Source organism: Desmodus rotundus, chromosome 10, assembly GCF_022682495.2.
Source record: "Desmodus rotundus isolate HL8 chromosome 10, HLdesRot8A.1, whole genome shotgun sequence".
Lineage (NCBI taxonomy): Eukaryota > Metazoa > Chordata > Mammalia > Chiroptera > Phyllostomidae > Desmodus > Desmodus rotundus.
Window position 1 is genome coordinate 101,441,373 of NC_071396.1, and position 19,763 is coordinate 101,461,135.

Here is a 19,763-nt window from a genome sequence, read left to right on the forward strand (position 1 = left end):
ACCTTCACTCAGTTCTGACTAATGTCACCACCTGTGTGAACTATGGCCCAGGATTGCCAGAGCTTCCGGTTTCAGGAAGGGCTAGAAATCTTGATTTTACATGATATCTGATTAATTAGAATACAGTCTCAGAACACATTTAACATGTTAACATAGCAGGCCAAACCAAATACATCTATAATCAGTTTTGGCATATGGGTCTTGGTTTGCAACCTCTATTATAAAGCAAAACCTTACTAATCAAATGTCTTAACCATAAAATAGCCTCAGATTGGCCCAATTGAATTTCAGATTTGTAGCATAACTGAATGTAGATTTTAAAAAACAATTAAAGCTTGACAAAGTTTTCCCAGTGAGCTCATTAAACTGACCTAGTAAGTGGGAATGGTCATTTTCCCCCGTTTTAATTGGTTACATTTTTTCCCACACCTACAGTAATTTTCATTTGAATGTAGATGGTGTTGAGCTAATTTTCATTCTAATGTAGATGGTGTTGGTTTCTTGCGATAATTATTCAGCATGCTCACCCCGTTGCTTAATTTAGCACTGCATTTGTGGGCCAGCACCACGGACAGTTCCCACATCTGTTTAATAAGATTCCACCCTCTGATATCTGTTCTGGGACCACCTGGTATTTAGTGGATGCTGATTCTGGGATGTACGATTAGGGGTTATTTTGGTGTGTGTTTTTCAGTAAATGGTGTGCTCAAGTAATTCAGTTATGTAATTGTTTACATTTGTCTGGGCATTTTTTTTCTAGTTTTATTGAGATGTAATTGAGATATAACATTGTGTAGTTCTAAGGTGATGGTTTGATACACTTGCATGTTTTGAAACAATCACCACCTTGGCATTTCGCTAACCCTCCAACCCCTCACATAGTGACCATTTCTTTTTGTGGTGAGAACATTTGAAATTACTTTCTTAGCAACTTTCAAGTATATACACCTGGTCCTCTTTGAGTACGGAGCGGGTAACAAGTACTAGTAGTGTTTGTTGAAGCCTTACTCTGTGCCACGCATTGGGCAGAGTGCTGCGGAGATATTAACTTGTGTGTTGTCACAGTGCTCTTTGAAGCAGGAATTGTCACTGCCGTCATCATCATCATCATTCCCACTTTACAGACATGGGAGCGCTAAGGCAAGGTGACTTTCCTGCCTTGCCCGAGGTCCCACAGTTTGTAACCTGTAGGCCCGAGCCTCCAGGCAGTCTGACTCGCAGCAAAGTCCTCACCGGCCCCAAAGCCCATACCAGGGGAGCGTGTCTTCTCTCTTGGAAAGCAGGCATCATTTGGGATCCCACAATGCCTTGAAAACCTAGAGAGAGTAAAGAACAGAATCCCAAGAGTGCTGGGGAGCATGCTTATAACCCCCGCCACCCCTCCTCTGTGTGATCACTCAGAAACGAATCACGAAAAGAGTCTTCCAGAAGTTTATAGTAGGGGCTGGGTCACGTGGCAAGCCTGATGCTTTCACCCAGACTCAAGGTTCACAATTCTGTAGCAAAAAGTAGCCAGTGTAAACAAACCTTCCTGGTACTGTCTTGGTTTAAGGGAACACATTTCTCCATTCCTTTCTGGACAAAGCAGGGACACCAATCGAGAGCTTGGGAGCAGACTAAATATTGGTTAATTTTGTAGAGGTATGGTCTCTAACAGTTGAATATAGGGGCATTAATACAGTACTAATACAATATACTCATTTGCTTTGTATCCCGGTGTTTTTGGTAACTTAATATTAAATTTTAGTATAATTTTTTATTAGTAGAAACCTTTTATGGAATATCTAGTCTAAAATACAATGTCCTTTTTTAAATTCACGTTTAAATCAATGAGAGCTATTTGGCAAAGACTCAAAATTATCCCCGTTAACTTGTTTTTGATAGCATTTGATTTATATTCGTGGTCAAACCTACAACACATGCGTGTGTGTGTGTTTCGTGTGTGCGTGTTTACTAATCGAAGCCGTATGCATTCGAACACAATGTTATTGGTGGGAAATGAAGCATAAAGCATGCAACATGTATCATTATTAAGGGGTGGAAATGATAGTTTTTAACTCCTTCCGGAACAGGGATGTTCCGATGCAGCTTTGATGATTTTTCACTGCAGGTGAATTCAGGCTCCTGGGTAGATTTGGTGATCGGTTTCTTACCTTCCTAATTAATTGTAAAATTCTTTCCTCTAATGGACAGGAATGAATTAACACATTGGTTTTCCCATCAATACGCGCCTTGCCTTGGATTCACACTGTCCTCCTGCTTGGAGACAGGCAGACCCCTCGGAACAAGACTGACACCCTGAGATAGGCCAGTGAGAGAACTTGAGTTACTTCTCTGATATCTCTAATCTGATTTTATAAATAAAATAAAGACTATAACAGCATCTAAGATCCATGACATAATTTTTTTTTCAAAATTGAATGCATTTGCATGCCAGGTGTCATAGTTCTGTGGAATGCACACAATTAATGACCCTGAATTTTGTTTTAGACGATCCATGGACACAAGGGACCCATCACCGCCGTGGCCTTTGCTCCTGATGGACGCTATCTCGCCACCTACTCAAACACTGACAGCCACATTTCCTTCTGGCAGGTAAGCGTAGGTGCGACAGGATTGTGGAGTACACAGCGTGATGTGCTGGGAAAGGCTTCCTGGTACACCTGCCTGTCCCCTCTCCGTCCCTTCAACAAGCATCCAGTGTTTATTGCGCGCTGACTGTGCGCCTGCTGCTAGCGTGCACTGAGGGTTCGTTTAGCAACCTGGAAAGAGGGGGTCCTGGTCTCACAGAGCTCCCAGTCTCAGGGAGCACAGGTAGGCAAGCAGGCAATTACAGTACAGGGGGAACCTGAGCATGGGCTGTGGGGCGGCCTCTCGGAGGAAGTGATGTCTGAGCTGAGTCCCGCTGATGCTGAGGAAGGGTAGGAGGAGTGGGAGTTTAGGGAGAGGGAGCGGAGGTCAGGGGTGAGCAGGGCATGATGGGTGTGAGCGCCTGGCCTGAAAGAACTGGGGGGCAGGGGGGAGCCACGCTCAGCTGTCCACTAATGCAGGGCATTGAAACTGCTGTAGCAGGCAGGGCCCGGGGCAGAGGGGAAACTCCGGCAGCCCACTTTACCCCCACGTCCCCTTGATCATATCTCGGTTTTGTGTGTGTTCCCAGTCGCCTGCATTGTGTTGGTCACTCCCAAACGACCCGCACATCTTTAAAAACCCGAGTGTCGCTGACTGGCATGAGAATGCCTGTGTTTGACTCTGATTCAAGTAAATACTAACTTCGAGCAACTAATTTTTACCCTAAACTTGTTTCTGTTGTAAATTGAAACTGTCCATGATTAGCTTCTATACAATCTTCTTTTTAATGATGTTACTCCTGATAACTACCAAAAATTAAACATTACCCATGGACAAAGCCAAATTTGGATAGGATTGAGGGTGGGAGGTAGGGGTGGGAGGGGTGGGGGAATATGGGGAGGATAGTCGAGAGAACAGTGCTTGAACAATAAAATAGAAAAAGAAAAATATTCACTGAAGCCAAAAAAAGAAAAATGGACATTTTACATAATCATTGTTAAATGTATTTTCTGTTAGATAAAATTAACAGTGACTCCCACAGAATAAACTATATAAAAATGAAAGAATAAAAAGTAAAAAATCAAAAAAAATTAAACATTACCAACTCCCCCCACAATAATGTTCATTTAAAATTTTGTTGTTACCTTTACTTTCCTAAGATACAAGTATGTTTTATGAGATTCAGCTTAATGCTTTGGAAGCTGTAAAAAAAAGTTTAAAGACTTCAGCACAGCTTGACAATGGTTTTTAAAAAATCAGTGGCTAATAAAAATGTAAAACAGATACAATAAATTGCTTAATTAACAACATCCTATTGAAGCATGACGACCTCCAAATCTGTCACAGACTTTCTCTAACTCTTCATCTGGTTTAGATTTCCAGTTTATTGTCTCATTACCCTTTCTTCCACAATATAACTCCAGCATCTCAATCGGCTCCCATGACACCCTTTTCCTTAGAGCCCTCACCCACCGGTCACTTGTCCTGGCAGGCGACCACAGGACCCATACGTCATTCATCCTGTTGAAATCCCACACCCCAAGTCCCTTCCATGTCCATAAACTGGGCTCTTGCAACAGCTGTTCTTTACAGAGCCCGCCCACCAGTTGTTTTCTCTGTGCATGCCTCCCACGGTGGGCTCTTTACACCGCCTGCACTTAGAGTCAAGTTTTCCCTCATTTCCTGCTGCCTCTTCCTGCTCCCTTGTGATGCGGGAGGAGCACTAATGTGAAGCTCCACCCATTCATTCAGCATTTATCCGGGTGGAAGTGCGAGGTGCTGGCCTGCACTTTAGGGACATGGAGTCAGTCAGTGAGTCATGGGTCCCTGCCTTCGGGGAGCTTGTGTTCTGGCCATGGTTTCTTCTTTGGAAAAAACAAGACCACTCTCTGTCTTGTCCAACTTCACTTCCTCCCACCAAATATAATCCCTTCTATGGGGGAATTTGGAACGTTCTCCAGTGTTTTCCTGAATTTCTATGTGGTAAAACTTGTCCCCCTTACCTAGGTGTTCAAGGTTCTGTTTGGGTAAGTCCCTCCCTGCCTTGAATATTCCTCTGTCAGCTTCCGTCCAGCGCGCTGATGGAATGAATTACGGTTAACACCCTTTCTTACCCTGCAGATCAAGGCCGCCCATTATATGATGTGTCTCTGAGACCCCTTTCCATCTACCAGTTCTCTCAGGCTCTGGCTGCTGTCTTCCAGGCTCTGCTAAATGCACTGAAACCTGTCTGCCAGTACATGTGGCCGTGTGCACAGTGTTCCTAGTCCCCACACTTGTCTGCTGACGCGGTGGCCTTGTGTTGTTACCTGCACGTGTGGGTGTCTGGTGGACACAGCACCAAAGCAACTCAGGCCACTCCCAGGTCCTTGCTGCCCGAAACCCGGTGTTAGAATTTAAAATGCAGCCTCTTTCGCGTGTGCTTACATACTACCCAGACTGGCCTTGAAACCTAAGTGGAAGGCACGGAAACATTATTTCAGCCTTATCGTCTCTTCCAGAAGTATAAAGTTTTTATCTGAATTGAAGAGGGTCCAGAAGGCGGTGTTGGATTTGCCACTGCTCTCCCCAGGTGGACTTGCTGGTTTATGTAGATACGTATTGTTTAGTTCTAATGATGTATGATATAACACTTTTATCTTATTCCAGGAAATGTACCGTAATACATTTTGAAAACTTGACGAAGTCTTATTAATATAGAACCTTACAAAAGCCATCAGCTATTAAAATCTTTGCTGAGAAATGAGTGTTAATGAGAAATATCGGTTGGATAATTACTCAAGTGAGACTTAGAAAGAGGTTTGTGTGTGCAGCATTACTTACTCTGAGAAGAGCATTAAACATTTTCTGTTTTGATGAATTACATCTGTTTGTGTTTGTATGTGTTCAGAAAATAAGCTTCACGGAACTGGTTTTGTGAAGCATTATTTTTATTTTTGAAAGTTAAACACTTTTTTATTGTTTCTGCTATTACAGTTGTCCCAATTTTCCCCTTGTGTTCCCCTCCAGCCCCAACCTGCACCCTCGCCCCCCAGTCAATCCCCACACCGTTGCCCATGTCCACGGGTGACGCATGTATGCCGACTAGTCCCTTTCCCTTTTTCAACCAGTCCCCCGCCCCTCCTGCTGGTGAAACATTACTTTTAAAGGGCAGGGAAAAGCCAAAGTTACATTTTAGTTAGTTTATATGCCCAACTATTGGTATAATTTGTTAATCTTTCAGTTCCTGTGAGTCTCCAAACATGTTTCCATAGTTTGAGTATTTCATGTCCATGTATCCATTGTCATTTGATCAAGGGGAGTCTAGTAATGAAACAGAACCATAATTCTCTCACCTAAACTTTACCACTGCCGTCTAACAAATACGTATGCCCTTGCATAAATGCTGATAATACACTAGATGGACGTTGGCTTCATTTATCTTTACTTAGTGCATCATACGATAGAATGGCGCTCAGCCATCTAAAAAGGATGATGTGAATCTGTAGTCATTAACGTGAAAAGATCGCCCTCAACATTTCGTTGGAGGAAATAAGCAGATTGTGAAACAGCCCTTTAATAGGAGCCTGTTTATGTGAAATTCTTTTGTATATAATTTTATTTTTAAGTATATTTTATTGATTATGCTGTTACAATTGTCTCATTTTTTTCTACCCTTTATTTCCCTCTGTTCTGCACCCCCCTTCCAACTCCCCACCTTAGTTCATGTCCATGGGTCATACGTGTAAGTTCTTTGTCTTCTCTATTTCCTAAACTATCCTTCACCTCCCCCGGTCTATTTTGTTCCTACCATTTGTGCTTCTTATTCCCTGTACCTTTTCCCCCATTCTCCCCCCACCTCTCAAAACTGTGAACAGTAAAATGGTAACAAACTCACAACTATCAACAATTGAACCTAAAACAAAAACAAACTAAGCAAACAACTAGAACAGGAATAGAATCACAGAAGTGGAGATCACATGGATGTTGATGTAAAATTCTTTAAACTGGCTTCTCCGTGGGCGTGTGTAAGGTCTGGGAGGTGTTTACCAAATCCTTAGTGATCATCTCTGAGAAGCGAGATGTAAGGAGAGTTTTGCTTCCTCCTTTCTACTTGCCTTTGTTATTTGAATTTTCCAAAGTGAGTATCTTTGTAATCAAGAAAAAAATTAATATTACCAAATACTACAACTCGAGGTAGTTTTCATTCACTCAAGGCTCCAGTTGCCCTCACTTTAGCATCCCTTATAACCAGTCACTGATCAAAAAGAACATTAATATTGAGTAACAAAATGGTGAATGTTTTTGGTGGGGATTCTTTGACCAAGTTTCTTGGAAAGATTCATACTCATCCTTAGTACTTCAGACTCCTGTCTGATTTGAAGAGGTCAGAGGAATAGGATGGTCCGAGGAGCAAGAGATGATGGTTTACGGGAGGGTCACCATCGTGCCCGCTGCATGCGGCCGTCAGGGTTGTACACCGTGTGGAATGGGGCCTGGTCCTCCCTGGCCGGAGGCAGGAAGGATGTTCGGCCCTACCTAAGGCATTTACCAGTTGATTTACCAATCGTCTGAGGGATGGCTCAGCTTGTAAGGGGAGCCCAGCTATAATAATGGACCTTTAAAATACCTTTCCATCCTAAAATCCCAGTACAATATTCTCCCCTTTCCCCCCTTTAGCCCTCAGCCCACTTCTTGGATGTGCCTAAATTTGAGGAGAAGAATTGAAAATAAGGAAATATCGGAGCATATTGAATACCCTGAGCATTTTAAGCCACCCGCAGAAATCACGCTTCATACATATTTTCATAGAAAATCCATAAAGAACGAAAAATACTTTGTGGTTATTTATCAACTGAGAAATTGGATTTTTTAAAAGCACAGTATGCCTATTGGTGCCAGTTAATTTTAACCAGCAATTTTCTGGATCATTTGTATACGTTCTGTAAGAGGACTAAATTATTGTGTACTGTTACTTTTTGTGCAAGTGAGAACTATAAAATCAAGCCCACTGTCATTATTTATATTGAAACTCTTTGGAAACCTCCAGAAAGCAGTAAGGCGTTAATTTTTATCTCTGTGGAGTTTGGGGGGAAAAGGAAGGAAGCACGCAAGGAAGGAGGCTTTGGAGGGTGACAGTGAGGTGCTGCCCCGCTCTCCGTGGGGACGGAACTTCAACAGAAAGAGTTAATGATGACCATACATTTGGTTTTAAAATGTGACCTCGTACACTAGTGATTTTTTTCTCACCTCTGTGTTGTGTTCGGCACTATTATTAATGTAGTAAAATCAGTAACATTAGTCATCTTAAAAGGGTTATTACTCAAGATGATTTAAATTGTGAAAATGTCAGTGGAGCCTGCACGCATCCTGCTGGAGACGCCGTGATTTACGTGCTCTGACACCGTCCCGCTGCCGAGAAAGGCCAGCAAAGGGATGGCTTGCACTTCGCGCTGATCCAGATGCAGAGCATGGGATCAGCAGGAGCACGTCGGCAGTGGCCGAGGGGTTGCCAGGGGTGCCCGTGTCAGCCGTTTCTATGCACCGGGTCCTCGTCTGCACGCTCCACACACAGCCCCAGAACCTTCCTCGTCCGGGGGGAGGGTTTGGTGCAGGGAAGAATTAGAAACGAAAATGAGCGCAAAGGAAAATCCCATCTGCCCGACCTCGTTCCTGATTTTCAGTGTGGTTTCCATGTGATTCGCAATACCACAATAGATGCATACTGGGGAAATGCTCAGTAATATTTGGAATCTAAAGGACTCGGCAAACGCAGACACTCGGACGCTGGTTTACTGAGATAACTGACCTGAACACACAGTTGTTCAGGAGCCATAATGTCCACATTATTTCTCACTTATGTGAACAGATAAAAGAACCTAAAGTTCAAATCAAATCCGGAAAAGCTGCCACAAAACAGAAATCACCAACTAATAAATTGCCGATAAATCATGAAGTACAAGGTGTGGCACAAATAACGCCCCTCTTTTATTAGAAACTCTTTTATTACAAAAGCGTGAGCATGTCCTTCTGTGACATAACAACATCACACTCAAACCATGTGACATTTTAGGTGAAACGTTCAGATTGCCGTCCATCTCACGCAATTCACGTGCCCTGCCAGCCACGCTCAAGCAGGTCTTACTTCTGCCAGACCCTGTATATTCTCTTTGGCACGGCAGCAAAACAGTACTGAGGTGTAGTTGATTCTTGTTTCCCCATAAAATAAACCAGAGCTTTCCAGAGCCTGAATTTTTTAAAAGCCGGCGCGGACGGCAGGTGTTGGCAGAAGGAGATCAGGAACGGGACTAATTTTGACTGTGGGCCCGGTAGCCTCTCACTCTGCCTACCGCTTAGCTGGGCTTCATGTCCTGAACTAACTGTAAGTCCCAAACCTGGCTTTGTGGACTCATCTTTTCGGCACAGTTAATAACAGAAAGGTCTGCGGTTGAAAATACCTGTAATTTCCAAATACTGTCTCATTGAACTGTTTTTATTAACATGTACAATGTAGCCTCCTTCTTAAAGGCTGAACTTTCCTGCTGTCAAGTTCTACCCACAAAGTAAAATTTCTCTAGATTTATGTTTTTACCGTAACAGCGTCAGAACCGTTTCAAAAAGGACCCTTCAGAGGGTAAGAAAAAGCCCTTAGGTGGACTTGAGCCAGCACCACGGAGGGGACAGTGGCCCTTGAGCCCCTGTGCGGGAGGGATGGGGAAGCGAGTCCTTGTGTGACGAGTGTGCTCTCCTGCCCCTGTGTGCCCCCAGATGAACACCTCTCTGCTGGGAAGCATCGGCATGCTGAACTCGGCCCCTCAGCTGCGCTGTATGAAAACCTACCAGGTGCCCCCCGTGCAGCCGGCCTCCCCTGGCCCCCACAACGCCCTCAGGCTGGCGCGGCTCATCTGGACTTCCAACCGCAACGTCATCCTGATGGCCCACGACGGGAAGGAGCACCGCTTCATGGTCTGAGGCTGACATCGCAGGCCCGCATCTTGGCGCTGTCAGTTCCCGCACCAAGATTCCTCCGTCCTTGCGCTGGGGCAGGGTCCCCCCTCGGTGCCTGCCTGCCCAGGGTTCCCCAGGGGCGCGGCCAGCTCTGTTACTTCTGCATGGTCCGCGACAGACTCCTGCTTGTGCCACCTCTGGGTTCCGAGGCATGCACACATCACTCTGCAGGCTGTGGCCCTTCTGTCACTAGGTCCCTTTCCTGCCCGAGAGGGAGGGGCAGCCGGCGGTCCCTGGGAATGCTCTGTGGCTTGTGCAGCCAAGCCCGAAAATCAATAAACACCGTGATCGCAGCCCAGCCCAGGTCGGCATTTTCCTCCCGCCGACCCCCCTTTCTGAAGTGCTGCTCCAGCTGGCCATTTTGACTTGGGTCTGAGGTCACGTGGCAGTCCTAATTGTCAAAATTATTTTCCTTCGGATTTCCTAAAACATGCTATTGTTTACCAAAAAGATTCTGTGTTTACATGGGTTTTTTCCTTCAGCTGATTGTTAGGAATTTGCTCAATCGATTTCCTAGGGTGTAGCCACTACCTTGTTTATCAATAATACCTAACTGATCTGAGATTAATGAGAATATATACAAAAAAACATTTCTTTCCTTGTGGAGAACACAGTTTCCCAGACACCTAGCATTCTAAAGTGCTCATATCCTGCTTAATGATGGTGTATTCAGTAGTTTAAAAATAAAATCATCTCTACTGATGATCTAGTTAGTATCATTATCCAGTCGCTATAACTAAGGCCTTGAACAGACTTATAATAAAGAACCGAGTCTGGAAGCATAACACATACCTAAAAAGAAGACAGCTGTGTCTGTCACTACAGATCTTTTCAATAAACAGCTTCCCCTTCCCTCCAGACACTGTGCAGACCTGCAGTCCCCTGCTAGGAGTTATGTCTGTTACCAAGTAATAGTTACAGTTCAGCCTTCGAACTACTACTGACCAATTAAAGGAAGATGAAGGCAGCATTTTTTTTGAACAGGTGTCCAGCACAGTGGTGCAGCGTTGAGGAGCCCATGCCAGAACGTGAGGCTCCGTCAGCCCGAGCAAACACGCACCGAGAGTGCTCGTCGTGCTTTGAAGTAAGCGTCAACGGGGCTGCTCTCTCCTTACGTCCAGGTCTGCTGGTTCTCGCTCCTGGTAATGGGGGTAAATTCCATAAAATAATACTTTGTTCCTAACAAACCTTGATCTGTACATAGTTGGGGATTTGTTTGGTTGGCCAGTTGGGTAACATGGTTTATTAATGCAGAAATATAAAATGAGTTATGAAATTCAGAGAAAATATGTGAAGTTTACAAAGGAACCAAAATGACAATGGGAGCATTTAATTTAAAGAGCGTAGATTAATTTAAAGAGCGTCGGGGTTTATGGAATGAACAAGAGTAAGATCACAGTACGGGAACAAATACACCTGTAATTTTATTGAAGCCGATTTTTAAAGACCATGTTAAGAAACTAAGACCACTAGAACACCTCTTTCCTATTGATATGAAGTATGTTATTTCCGCTGATGGAAAACCTGTACTTTTCCCTGGTTGTAGACTTTGGGTGTTCCTTCACAAGTGAATTTATGAAACATGCATGTACATTGTATTTATACAGATTATATATGTAGTTTCCAGGAAGAAACAAAGAACTATACAGTGTAGACTTTATTTGTGTGCTGAACACATTGCTGTTTCACTGTGGATAGAGAACCCTGAGGCAAACCGAAGGGCACCCAGAGGCCTCCCAAGTCCTCGTGAGACCCAGCACATGTTTGCTTTGTGAACTTGAATGGGGATTAATTTATTCTGGACTACACAGGTATGACGGAATGATGAAGTGGGAGTATACCTTAGAGATTTTTTAGAACAAAATGGTCAGTGCGTCGGGAGAAAGGTGTGAGACTGCGGGGCAGGCCACCACACACACACGGAGGGATGACACACACCGTGCAGATTTAGAACGACACCGTGAGGCCCACAGGAGCAGCACACCCGCGCAGTGGGCTTGACCAGCCCGCCACCCGTTGTCTGCACAGCAGGCAATTACTGGCCAGTGGAATGTCCTATTCCAGTGCTCTGGTGGGCGGTGTTTGAGGGTCAGACAGGTATCTCTAACTGCTGAACTGATACTTGCATTCTTGGTAGCCCAGATCTTCCCTTGGCTGTGCTGACAACCACCCCGCTTGGGTTTGTCAGCACTGAGCCAAACTTGGTGTTGTCATTCCAGTGTGTGTGTTTAGTGGTTTACTAATGTCATTGACACTGTATTTGGACCTGTCCTTGTACATGTGGAGGCATATGTGGCTTCATTGACAATTTACAAGCAAAAGATCACGTGATGTGACACCTGTATGAAAAGGTAACGATTGAACTCACTGTGCACAGAGAGTGAATTAAAATATCTGCCTCTCAAGACATACCTTGATGACTCCACTTAATTAATAGGCTCTATGTGTGCTGAATGTTCCTCTGTACATACGTGTGTTAAATAAAACTGAATTGTACTGGAGATTGTTTTTCCCATTAAAAACATTATTCACTCTTAAACATTGCCCATTGAAATCCATATGCTTTCTCCCCACCCCCACTCCCTTTGCTACCAAATTAAGCCTTCTATTTCCATCTAATTATTAATTTCCCTAGAGAGCTAGTGTCAGGAAAGGCCAGCTTGTTCCCAAAGGTCAGTAGAACAGTAAGGAAGGAAGTCCCTCTCCTGCACCGCCAAGGTGTGAGAACCAGAAACACCCCTACCAGAAACTCAGCAGCACCCTCTGTGGTTTGGGCAAGGGAATTGCATGCATGTTGCTTTAATCTCTACCCTAAGTTGCTCCTAAATAGACTGTTAATTGTACCAACTTATATTTTATCCAGATGTGATGATATGGATTAGGCCCCTGGGGTGGGGGGCTGGGCTGAGATCATGAATTCCATTTAATACTCTTTCAGAGTTGAATTTGAATCCCTGAGGTAAATGGTGGAATTGGTTTTCAAAAAAAGCAAGAGTAACAAAAGAAGTCATGGCTCACAGAAGGATTACTGTGTAAGTAGTGAATGCGCTTCTTTCATTTTCAGAGAAGACTGTAGAACATCTTGAAATGAGTCAATCATCACGGCATAATTTCCTGTGAGAAATAGGCACACGGGCAAGGAGTTGACTGCGGCATCTTTGGCCCTGTCCTCACGCCCGGTGTCCATCCCAGGAACTGGGTTCACATCTCCCGATGACGCGGATGTAGCCGTATAGGGGAACAGGGACAGACCCAGTTCTGTATGATGGGTGATCACATAAACTGATCAAATGTGGAAAGGGCGTGACATTAATAGGAAGGTAAAGCCACGCAGTGCTGGGTGAACTTTCACCTTTCACCCCTCTGGCTGACTGACAGAGCTGAGTGTTGAAGAAAATCAATACTTTGGAGCCAGGAGGGAAATATTTCCAACCTCTAACTAGAGAATTGTTTTGACAAGGCCGAGATAATCCAAGCTGCACAGGAGAAAGAGAAAAGAAGACTCATTTTTAAAGCTTGACACTTCAAGGTGTTTTTGTACAATGGTTTAGAGATCGTCAATACATACAAATACCAAAGGTCAAAAAGAAAAGCCAGAGAATTTCAAAAATTAGATGTTCAGCTCTTTTTGCTGTTTACCAACTAAAGAAGACCACGGAGAGTCTGTACTTGTAATTGCCATTTAAAGGGGCCGAGCTCTCAGGTTATCCTCCCTATTTAATGAACCCTAAAATTATATAGAGCAGCCTTATGAATAGCAAATGCCTAAAAAGGTGGCTAGACTTGTTGTTTCTGTACGTTTTTTGTCTTGGTTACACCATTTTGTGCTAAAATCTCAAAATCTTGTTTTTCGATTCATGTTGGCGAATCTTAGCTCCTCCTTCCCATTTGAGTCAACCATTTGCATGAGAAAGTGGTTCATGTACCTTTGGGACTTGAATTGTTTCTAGTTTCTAGTCCCTTTAAGCAAATTACTTAGGAAAGTGCCCTAATCAGTGCTTTTCTACGTGAGAGGCTTATGCATTTCTAGGAAATAGGTGAGCACTTCGCTGCACTTATACCAGCAAGATTGGATCCATTCATTCTGTGGGCAGTTACCTCCACCAAAGGGATACAGATTCTTTTCTACCGGTAAGAAAACAGTGGAATGGTGCCCACACCATGCCGCCAAGCGTAGGACAAAGGAATCCTGAGCAGGTAAAGTATCTAACCTCTGTTTTCTCATTGGCTTGCTGTGAACGTGTGTTAACTTTACAATCATTAAAATAACAGTGAAAATATAGTCTTCATTTATACACCCTCTTTCTTATTAAAAAAAAAATCGACTCTACTGTATTCTGAGAAGATCGATCTGGCTGGATAATTTTAGTTTTAGCTTTTGCGAATAGGGAACACAGCCAGCCAAGATTCCTCCATATTCTGCGATTTCCCAGAAAGGCCAGAAATCGAGCACATGCCTGAGATTATGCCTGTAAAACGCTGGCAAGCGTGGCGCGTAGTAAGCAGTAAATGTGAACTTACAGCTTTAGTAGACACTAAAATGTCCTCATTAAGCATGGGTAAACAAGACTGGAAGTTACCCATGTTCTCTGGAAAACATGGTTGGATTTTTGCATTGCTGTGCTTCTATGGAGACGCCCACAGTAGGTCTGGACGTCTTACCCCAAGCGAAGTCTCTGGTTCTACCTGAGTCCACCATGCTCGTCACTGTGTTGCTGTGTGTTGCTCTCTTCTCACCAAAATTTGTAGACATTGAGGGGAATTCCAAAATCTATGCCAGTGGGTGGGGCTGGTTGATTATGACTCTTGAGCTGTGACTGGTTGTTAAAAAAGAAAATAATTCACCACATTTAAATTTAGGCCACATATTAGCATCAGGGACATCTTCAACTTAGTAAATGAGTATCTTCCAAAACATACACCTGTAAAGATTGAACAAGGCTCTGGTAAAGTGTTCGAGTATGTTTCATGGAATCACCAAAGCAAAGGAAACTGTGTAATTTCTGTTGCCAGTAGCTTCTTGTCTTCACTAAAGTCAAAATGACTTGGCCCTTCCATTTACCCAAATGTAAACCATATTGTCTAAAACTTGCCCAGACTCCCACCCACCGACTCCCACCCTGGGACTGAAGCATTTTCTTCCCCCCAGGTGCTGGGAGGGTAGGCATCTCATTGCCCTGCTGAGTCCTTCCCTGGAGATTGCTTCACAGCCAGAGTGCTGGTGTGACCCAAGGTCATTCTCCCTCTCCTGAGGGTGACCACATTCACTGATGGTCAGGGGGGAGGTATAAAAGCCCTTTGAAGGGCCCCCAGCTCTAGAATCCCCTTGGGGTTGGCTGAAACCTTCACTGAAGCCCACCACAGCGTGCCCAGCACTCCCCCTTCACTCCTCTACAGTGTGGATCCTGAGAACACTTTTCATAAACTCCCATATGTGGATCTCTAGCCCATAGCCTGCACCCCCAGAACCCAGCCTTTGCCAGCTGGTACCAAGAGTGGTCTGGGGAAACAGGATCTAAAATGGGATGGGGACTCTGGGTCACCCCTGAGTTACTGGCAGTGAGGATCCTATCCCTGGTGGCAGGCAGTCGTGGGTGGCCTCTGCCATGCTGGATCCATGCCTTGTTACCTTTCCTTGGAGTTAAATACTGGACAGTGAATTGAGGATGGCACACCGATGGAGGGGGATGCATGGGACGGGGCAGCGTGGCCGGTGTTTGAGCAGGAAGGGGAAATGGAAATTGTGAGGACAATGGATTTGGATGGCTGTTACTGGGCACATTGGAGAAAAGATAGTGAGAAGCTGAGGGTGATGAATCACCAATGAAAGGCTGACTGGAAGCCTGAGCGTCCTGGGCAGTACCTATGGGGAGCCCCAGTTCCCGCAGCCGTACATAAGCTGTGGATCAGGCCCAGGACCTGTTTTGTGAAGAAAGCTGCAAAAGAGGCTGAACTCTGAGCCTCCAAACGTCTTCTACCCTGAGGTCAGAGCCCTGATTGAGATGGAAGGGGGCTATCTGGGTTGATGCACTTGAACAATCTTGAATCCCCGGATTCTGGGAACTCTCCCTGGCATGCCTAAGTGGCCCACTCCTGAGCTTGAGGACAATGCAGAGAGGCCTCTCCCTTGCAAAATGACACTGCTCCCCACCTCCTGTCCCCGCCAGTAGACCACGTGGCTAGGTCACAGTAGAACCAGCTGTGGAAGTGCTAGACTTATTGAGAACCAGATCCCAAAGGAGGTCAGCCCCAGCTAACACGTGCCTGCAGGGACTGGGAGAGGCATGGGACTGGATTCTAGGGGCCCTGGGACAAGGGGAGACAGAATGTAAATGAGAGGAAGGGGAGATCACTGATACGGGATTTAACACCCTAGCCAGGACCCAGGTACAAGGTACTACTCAGCTTGGAGAAAACAACGGCTGACGCGAAGTCGGGAAGAAATGCGAGACTTGCCACTGCAGATGGCAGAAGAAGGAGCCCAAAGGCTCAGGGTGGTGGGCCCGCTGGAGTAGGCAAGCTGTGTAAGGCTGGAAGCCACCAGAAGGCGGCTCCGCGAGCAACACCGCTGGGCTTCTAGAGCAGCCAACCCTGCTTCCCCACTCGTTAAGCCACCTGCAGCCAAAGCTTGAAAAAAGACTGTGCGTTGTCCAGTGACATGGCAGGAAAGGATGCCGAGTCCATGAGCTGAGGCCTGACAATCTTCATGGTCAATGCCAAGGAGTTTGGCTTTTTCCGGGGAGGTCTAAGGAGATCCAAATGTATTTAAGGGAGGGAACCCACCTATTTCTAGGCTGCTCCTGGTGAAGAAGAGGTTAGAAAATGGAGGGAATTATGTCAGGAAGACCAGGTAGGAGATGGGCAAGGCTAATCAAGAGATTCTGAGAACCGGCCCTCACTAGTGTGGCTCAGTGGATTGAGTGCCGGCCTGCGAACCAAAGGGGTGCCGGTTCGATTCCCAGTCAGGGCATGTGCCTGGGTTGCAGGCCAGGCCCCCAGTAGAGGGCGCTCAAGAGGCAACCACACATTGATATTTCTCCCCCTCCTCCTCCCTCCTTTCCCCTCTGTCTAAAAATAAATAAAATCTTTCTAAAACATTCTGAGAACCAGAACTATAGTAGGTGCAGCGGACAGTGGAAGGGACTGGGGTCATTGTGGAGGCCGAAACTGGTGAGTTTAACCAGCTTACATCTCGGGAATAAGTTTCCCTAGGGGCAGAGGCAGAGGTGGGTGGCCCAGACCACTCACCATTCTTGGAAAATAATACCGTTCACATTCACAGGTCAATGCTCTTTTTTTGTTTTCATTTTATTATTATTCTAGAAGGTGTTGATGCTTTTTAGATTTTTTTCTTAAGAGAAAGAGGAAGGAGAGAGGAACATTGATTTATTGTTCCACTTACTTATGCATTCACTGGTATGTACCTTAACCAGGGACCGAACCCACAACCTCAGCGTAGCAGGGTGATGCTCTAACCAACTGAGCTACCTGGCCAGGGCAGGTACTATTACTTTCATTCCTACCCCTCTCTCCCCCATGGGAGCCTTCCACAGTGAATTCCTATCCCCATACTAGCCTTGCTACAATACGGATATCATGTTCAGTCCGCACCATTTGGAGCTGCAGTACCTTGATTAGGAGCATAAGCCCCAGGTGTGAGACCCACCTACACAAACTGTATTCAGGTGACCCTCTGAACCTCACCATCCCACACTGCAACCCACCAGGGGAGGGGTAGTCTGATTGCTTCCAATATATTGATTAAATCTTGGCCGAACAATATAAAGCTACAGTCTCACACTGGATCTATTTCTTGAAGACAAAGGCCGAGCTTCCTTGCCGGCTCCGAAATGCACTTAAAACCATGCTTGTTGTGTGATTCACTTCCCAGCACTTATATTTCTTGCTTTGTATAAAGCACAGCGCTAGAAAACAAAGGGGACCCGGGGATAAGATAGCAACATCTATGTTCTTCATGCCGAGAGTCTGCTTAGAACAATTTTGCTGCTCTGGTAGCAGCTTTCAGAAATGTTATCTCATTTGGGCAACATCTTGAATTAAGCTGAATTGTTCCTGTTTGATGATGGGGAAAGACGCTTTGTTCTGGTGTCCTGCTAGGTTCTCAGTGAGCCCTGCTGAGTGATGAAAAGCGTAAGTGGGAGGAGTGGACAGCTCGTTAACAGCAGAGCAGGGGATCCACCTGGCCCTGGTGGTCTTACCTATACAGTTTGGTTAGCGGTGGGGCAGGAGGGTTACAACTGCCCCTACCTCACTGTCTTATAGCAGAAACTGGACCAGAGTAGGTAGCCTCTACCCAGCCTTGAGCCACAAGCGAAGGAGGAACAGAGACTAAAGGGACACTCTGGTTCTTGCATAGTGCTGGAAATGACCAGAAAAAATACCACCAACAGAGCACAGGAAGAGGAGAGACGCCTCCGAGGAAACAGGCTCCTGGGATGATGATTCATGGCCACTCAGGCGGGAAAATGCAGTTGACTGAGTACAAAGCAGTTTCTGTGAGCGTTCACTGCTCAGCTGTAACGTGTGAACGGCCAGCACCTGGGGTGTGTGGTCACATGGACTGACTTAGCATATTTCAAAGCAAAAATTCATTCAGAAGCAAAAGGCAGTGTGTTCAGTTCAGGTGTGTGACCTGGCCCACAGCCTCCTTAGGTAGACTGGGCCATAAACCTCCCCATCCAGCCAGGCCCCTGGATCTCCATCGCTTGTTCAGGGTGGGGATGGGGGAAAATTTCCCAAGTGGTTTTGACAAATCTCAGGTTGACCAATGATCTAGAGTAGGGATTGAAAACCACAGCCTGCAGACCGAATCCAGCCTGCCTCCTGGGCTGTTAGGGCACTCAAGCTGGGAACTGTTTCTGTAGATTTTTGCAATCTATTTGATGACGGGGCTTGCTAACTTTGAACCCCGTTACATGAAATACCCCTCTCCAAAAAAAAGAATTCCAGTTTTTCTCATTAGTAAACCTGTATTACGAGAAAGTTATATTCGATTATTATTATATTTTGAATTTTATCACTAAAAAAAGTTGTGGAAATCCAAGACAGGCCAGTAGGGATAATATAACTGACCTTAAGACTCTTGTGAGGATTCAAGGAAATGTTTGTAAATGACCTAACCCAAGGCCGGGCACACAGTAAGTGCTCAAACAATGTAGCTTGTCATAATGTCTAACACTCATCTGTCACTGCGGAGAGCAGTATCTCAGCTCTTACAGACGCACGTGAGTCTGCCTCACACCGGCAGCCCCACCAGAGGAGAAGGCCTCTGAGAAACGGCTCAGTTCTGTTATCTGCTATAATTTTTGTGTTTGGAAATTCGTTAAGAATTCATTTTGATGAATCCCCAATGCATGCACCATGAAAAACAATTAGCATTAATAGTGTAAAAGAAGGAGATCAATAAATAGATTCATTTTTAAACTGTAATAATTTATTTGCTTCCCAGCTTTTGGGAAATACTGCATCTTCGGGCGACACGCCGACCATTAAATCGCCGCGCAGCGATGATTTGTGGAAGGAGGTTCACGCACAGGGCTCAGACCCCGCTACTGGGCTCATGGCGCCAGCAGCCAACCAGCAACAATGGGAAGGAAGGCAGCAGCCCTCTGCAGGAGACAATGCAACCGGACAAAGGGTTCATCGGGCATTTTTCATCCCTACCCGCTTCCCAAAGGCAACGACGCAGATGGTAGAAATTAAGCAAGACAGTGCACGAGAGACAGAGAGGAAAAGTCTGGCATTCATCAGACAACGAGCAGGGAGGAGGAAGAAAGAAGCATTTGAAGATGAGCTGGTGAGGCTCTGAGAGGCAACACGTGTCCACCTGGAAGCCGAGGCTCAGGAAGGAATGTCTGGGTGAATCACCGGAGATCATTCTGCACTGAGGAAGGAGGAAAGGGGCCAGCGACACGGGAGTCCTCAGGCATGGAGGGGAAGACACACAACCGTGAGGATCACTCCCTCGTCACTCACTGCTGCCATCATCCTGGTTGCAAACAAAAGACAATGGCCTTTTACTCCTGCACCTAAGAAGCCAGAACAGCAGCTGGAGCTGAGGGGGCGAGGGTTTGCTTGCCCAGCGGGGGCCGTGGGGCTGGAACAAGACCACCGTCCTGCTCTTTTGCAGCACCCTGTGGGATGGCATGAGGGGCAGCTGTGTGGGCATAAACATGTGGACTCTC

The 19,763-nt window shown here is 45.5% G+C and overlaps 1 protein-coding gene across 3 annotated transcripts in view; it reads left to right on the forward strand.

The window, feature by feature from the left end:
- Positions 1-11,405, forward strand: part of WDR7 (WD repeat domain 7) — a 287,924-nt gene extending 276,519 nt beyond the window's left edge. For all 3 annotated transcript variants that reach the window (XM_024580302.4, XM_024580299.4, XM_024580301.4), the window contains 2 exons: positions 2,491-2,595; positions 9,319-11,405. In XM_024580302.4, the coding sequence (XP_024436070.2) occupies positions 2,491-2,595; positions 9,319-9,522 (309 nt within the window). In that variant the 3' untranslated portion in view covers positions 9,523-11,405. The remainder of the gene's footprint in view (positions 1-2,490; positions 2,596-9,318) is intronic.
- Positions 11,406-19,763: the final 8,358 nt, after the last annotated feature.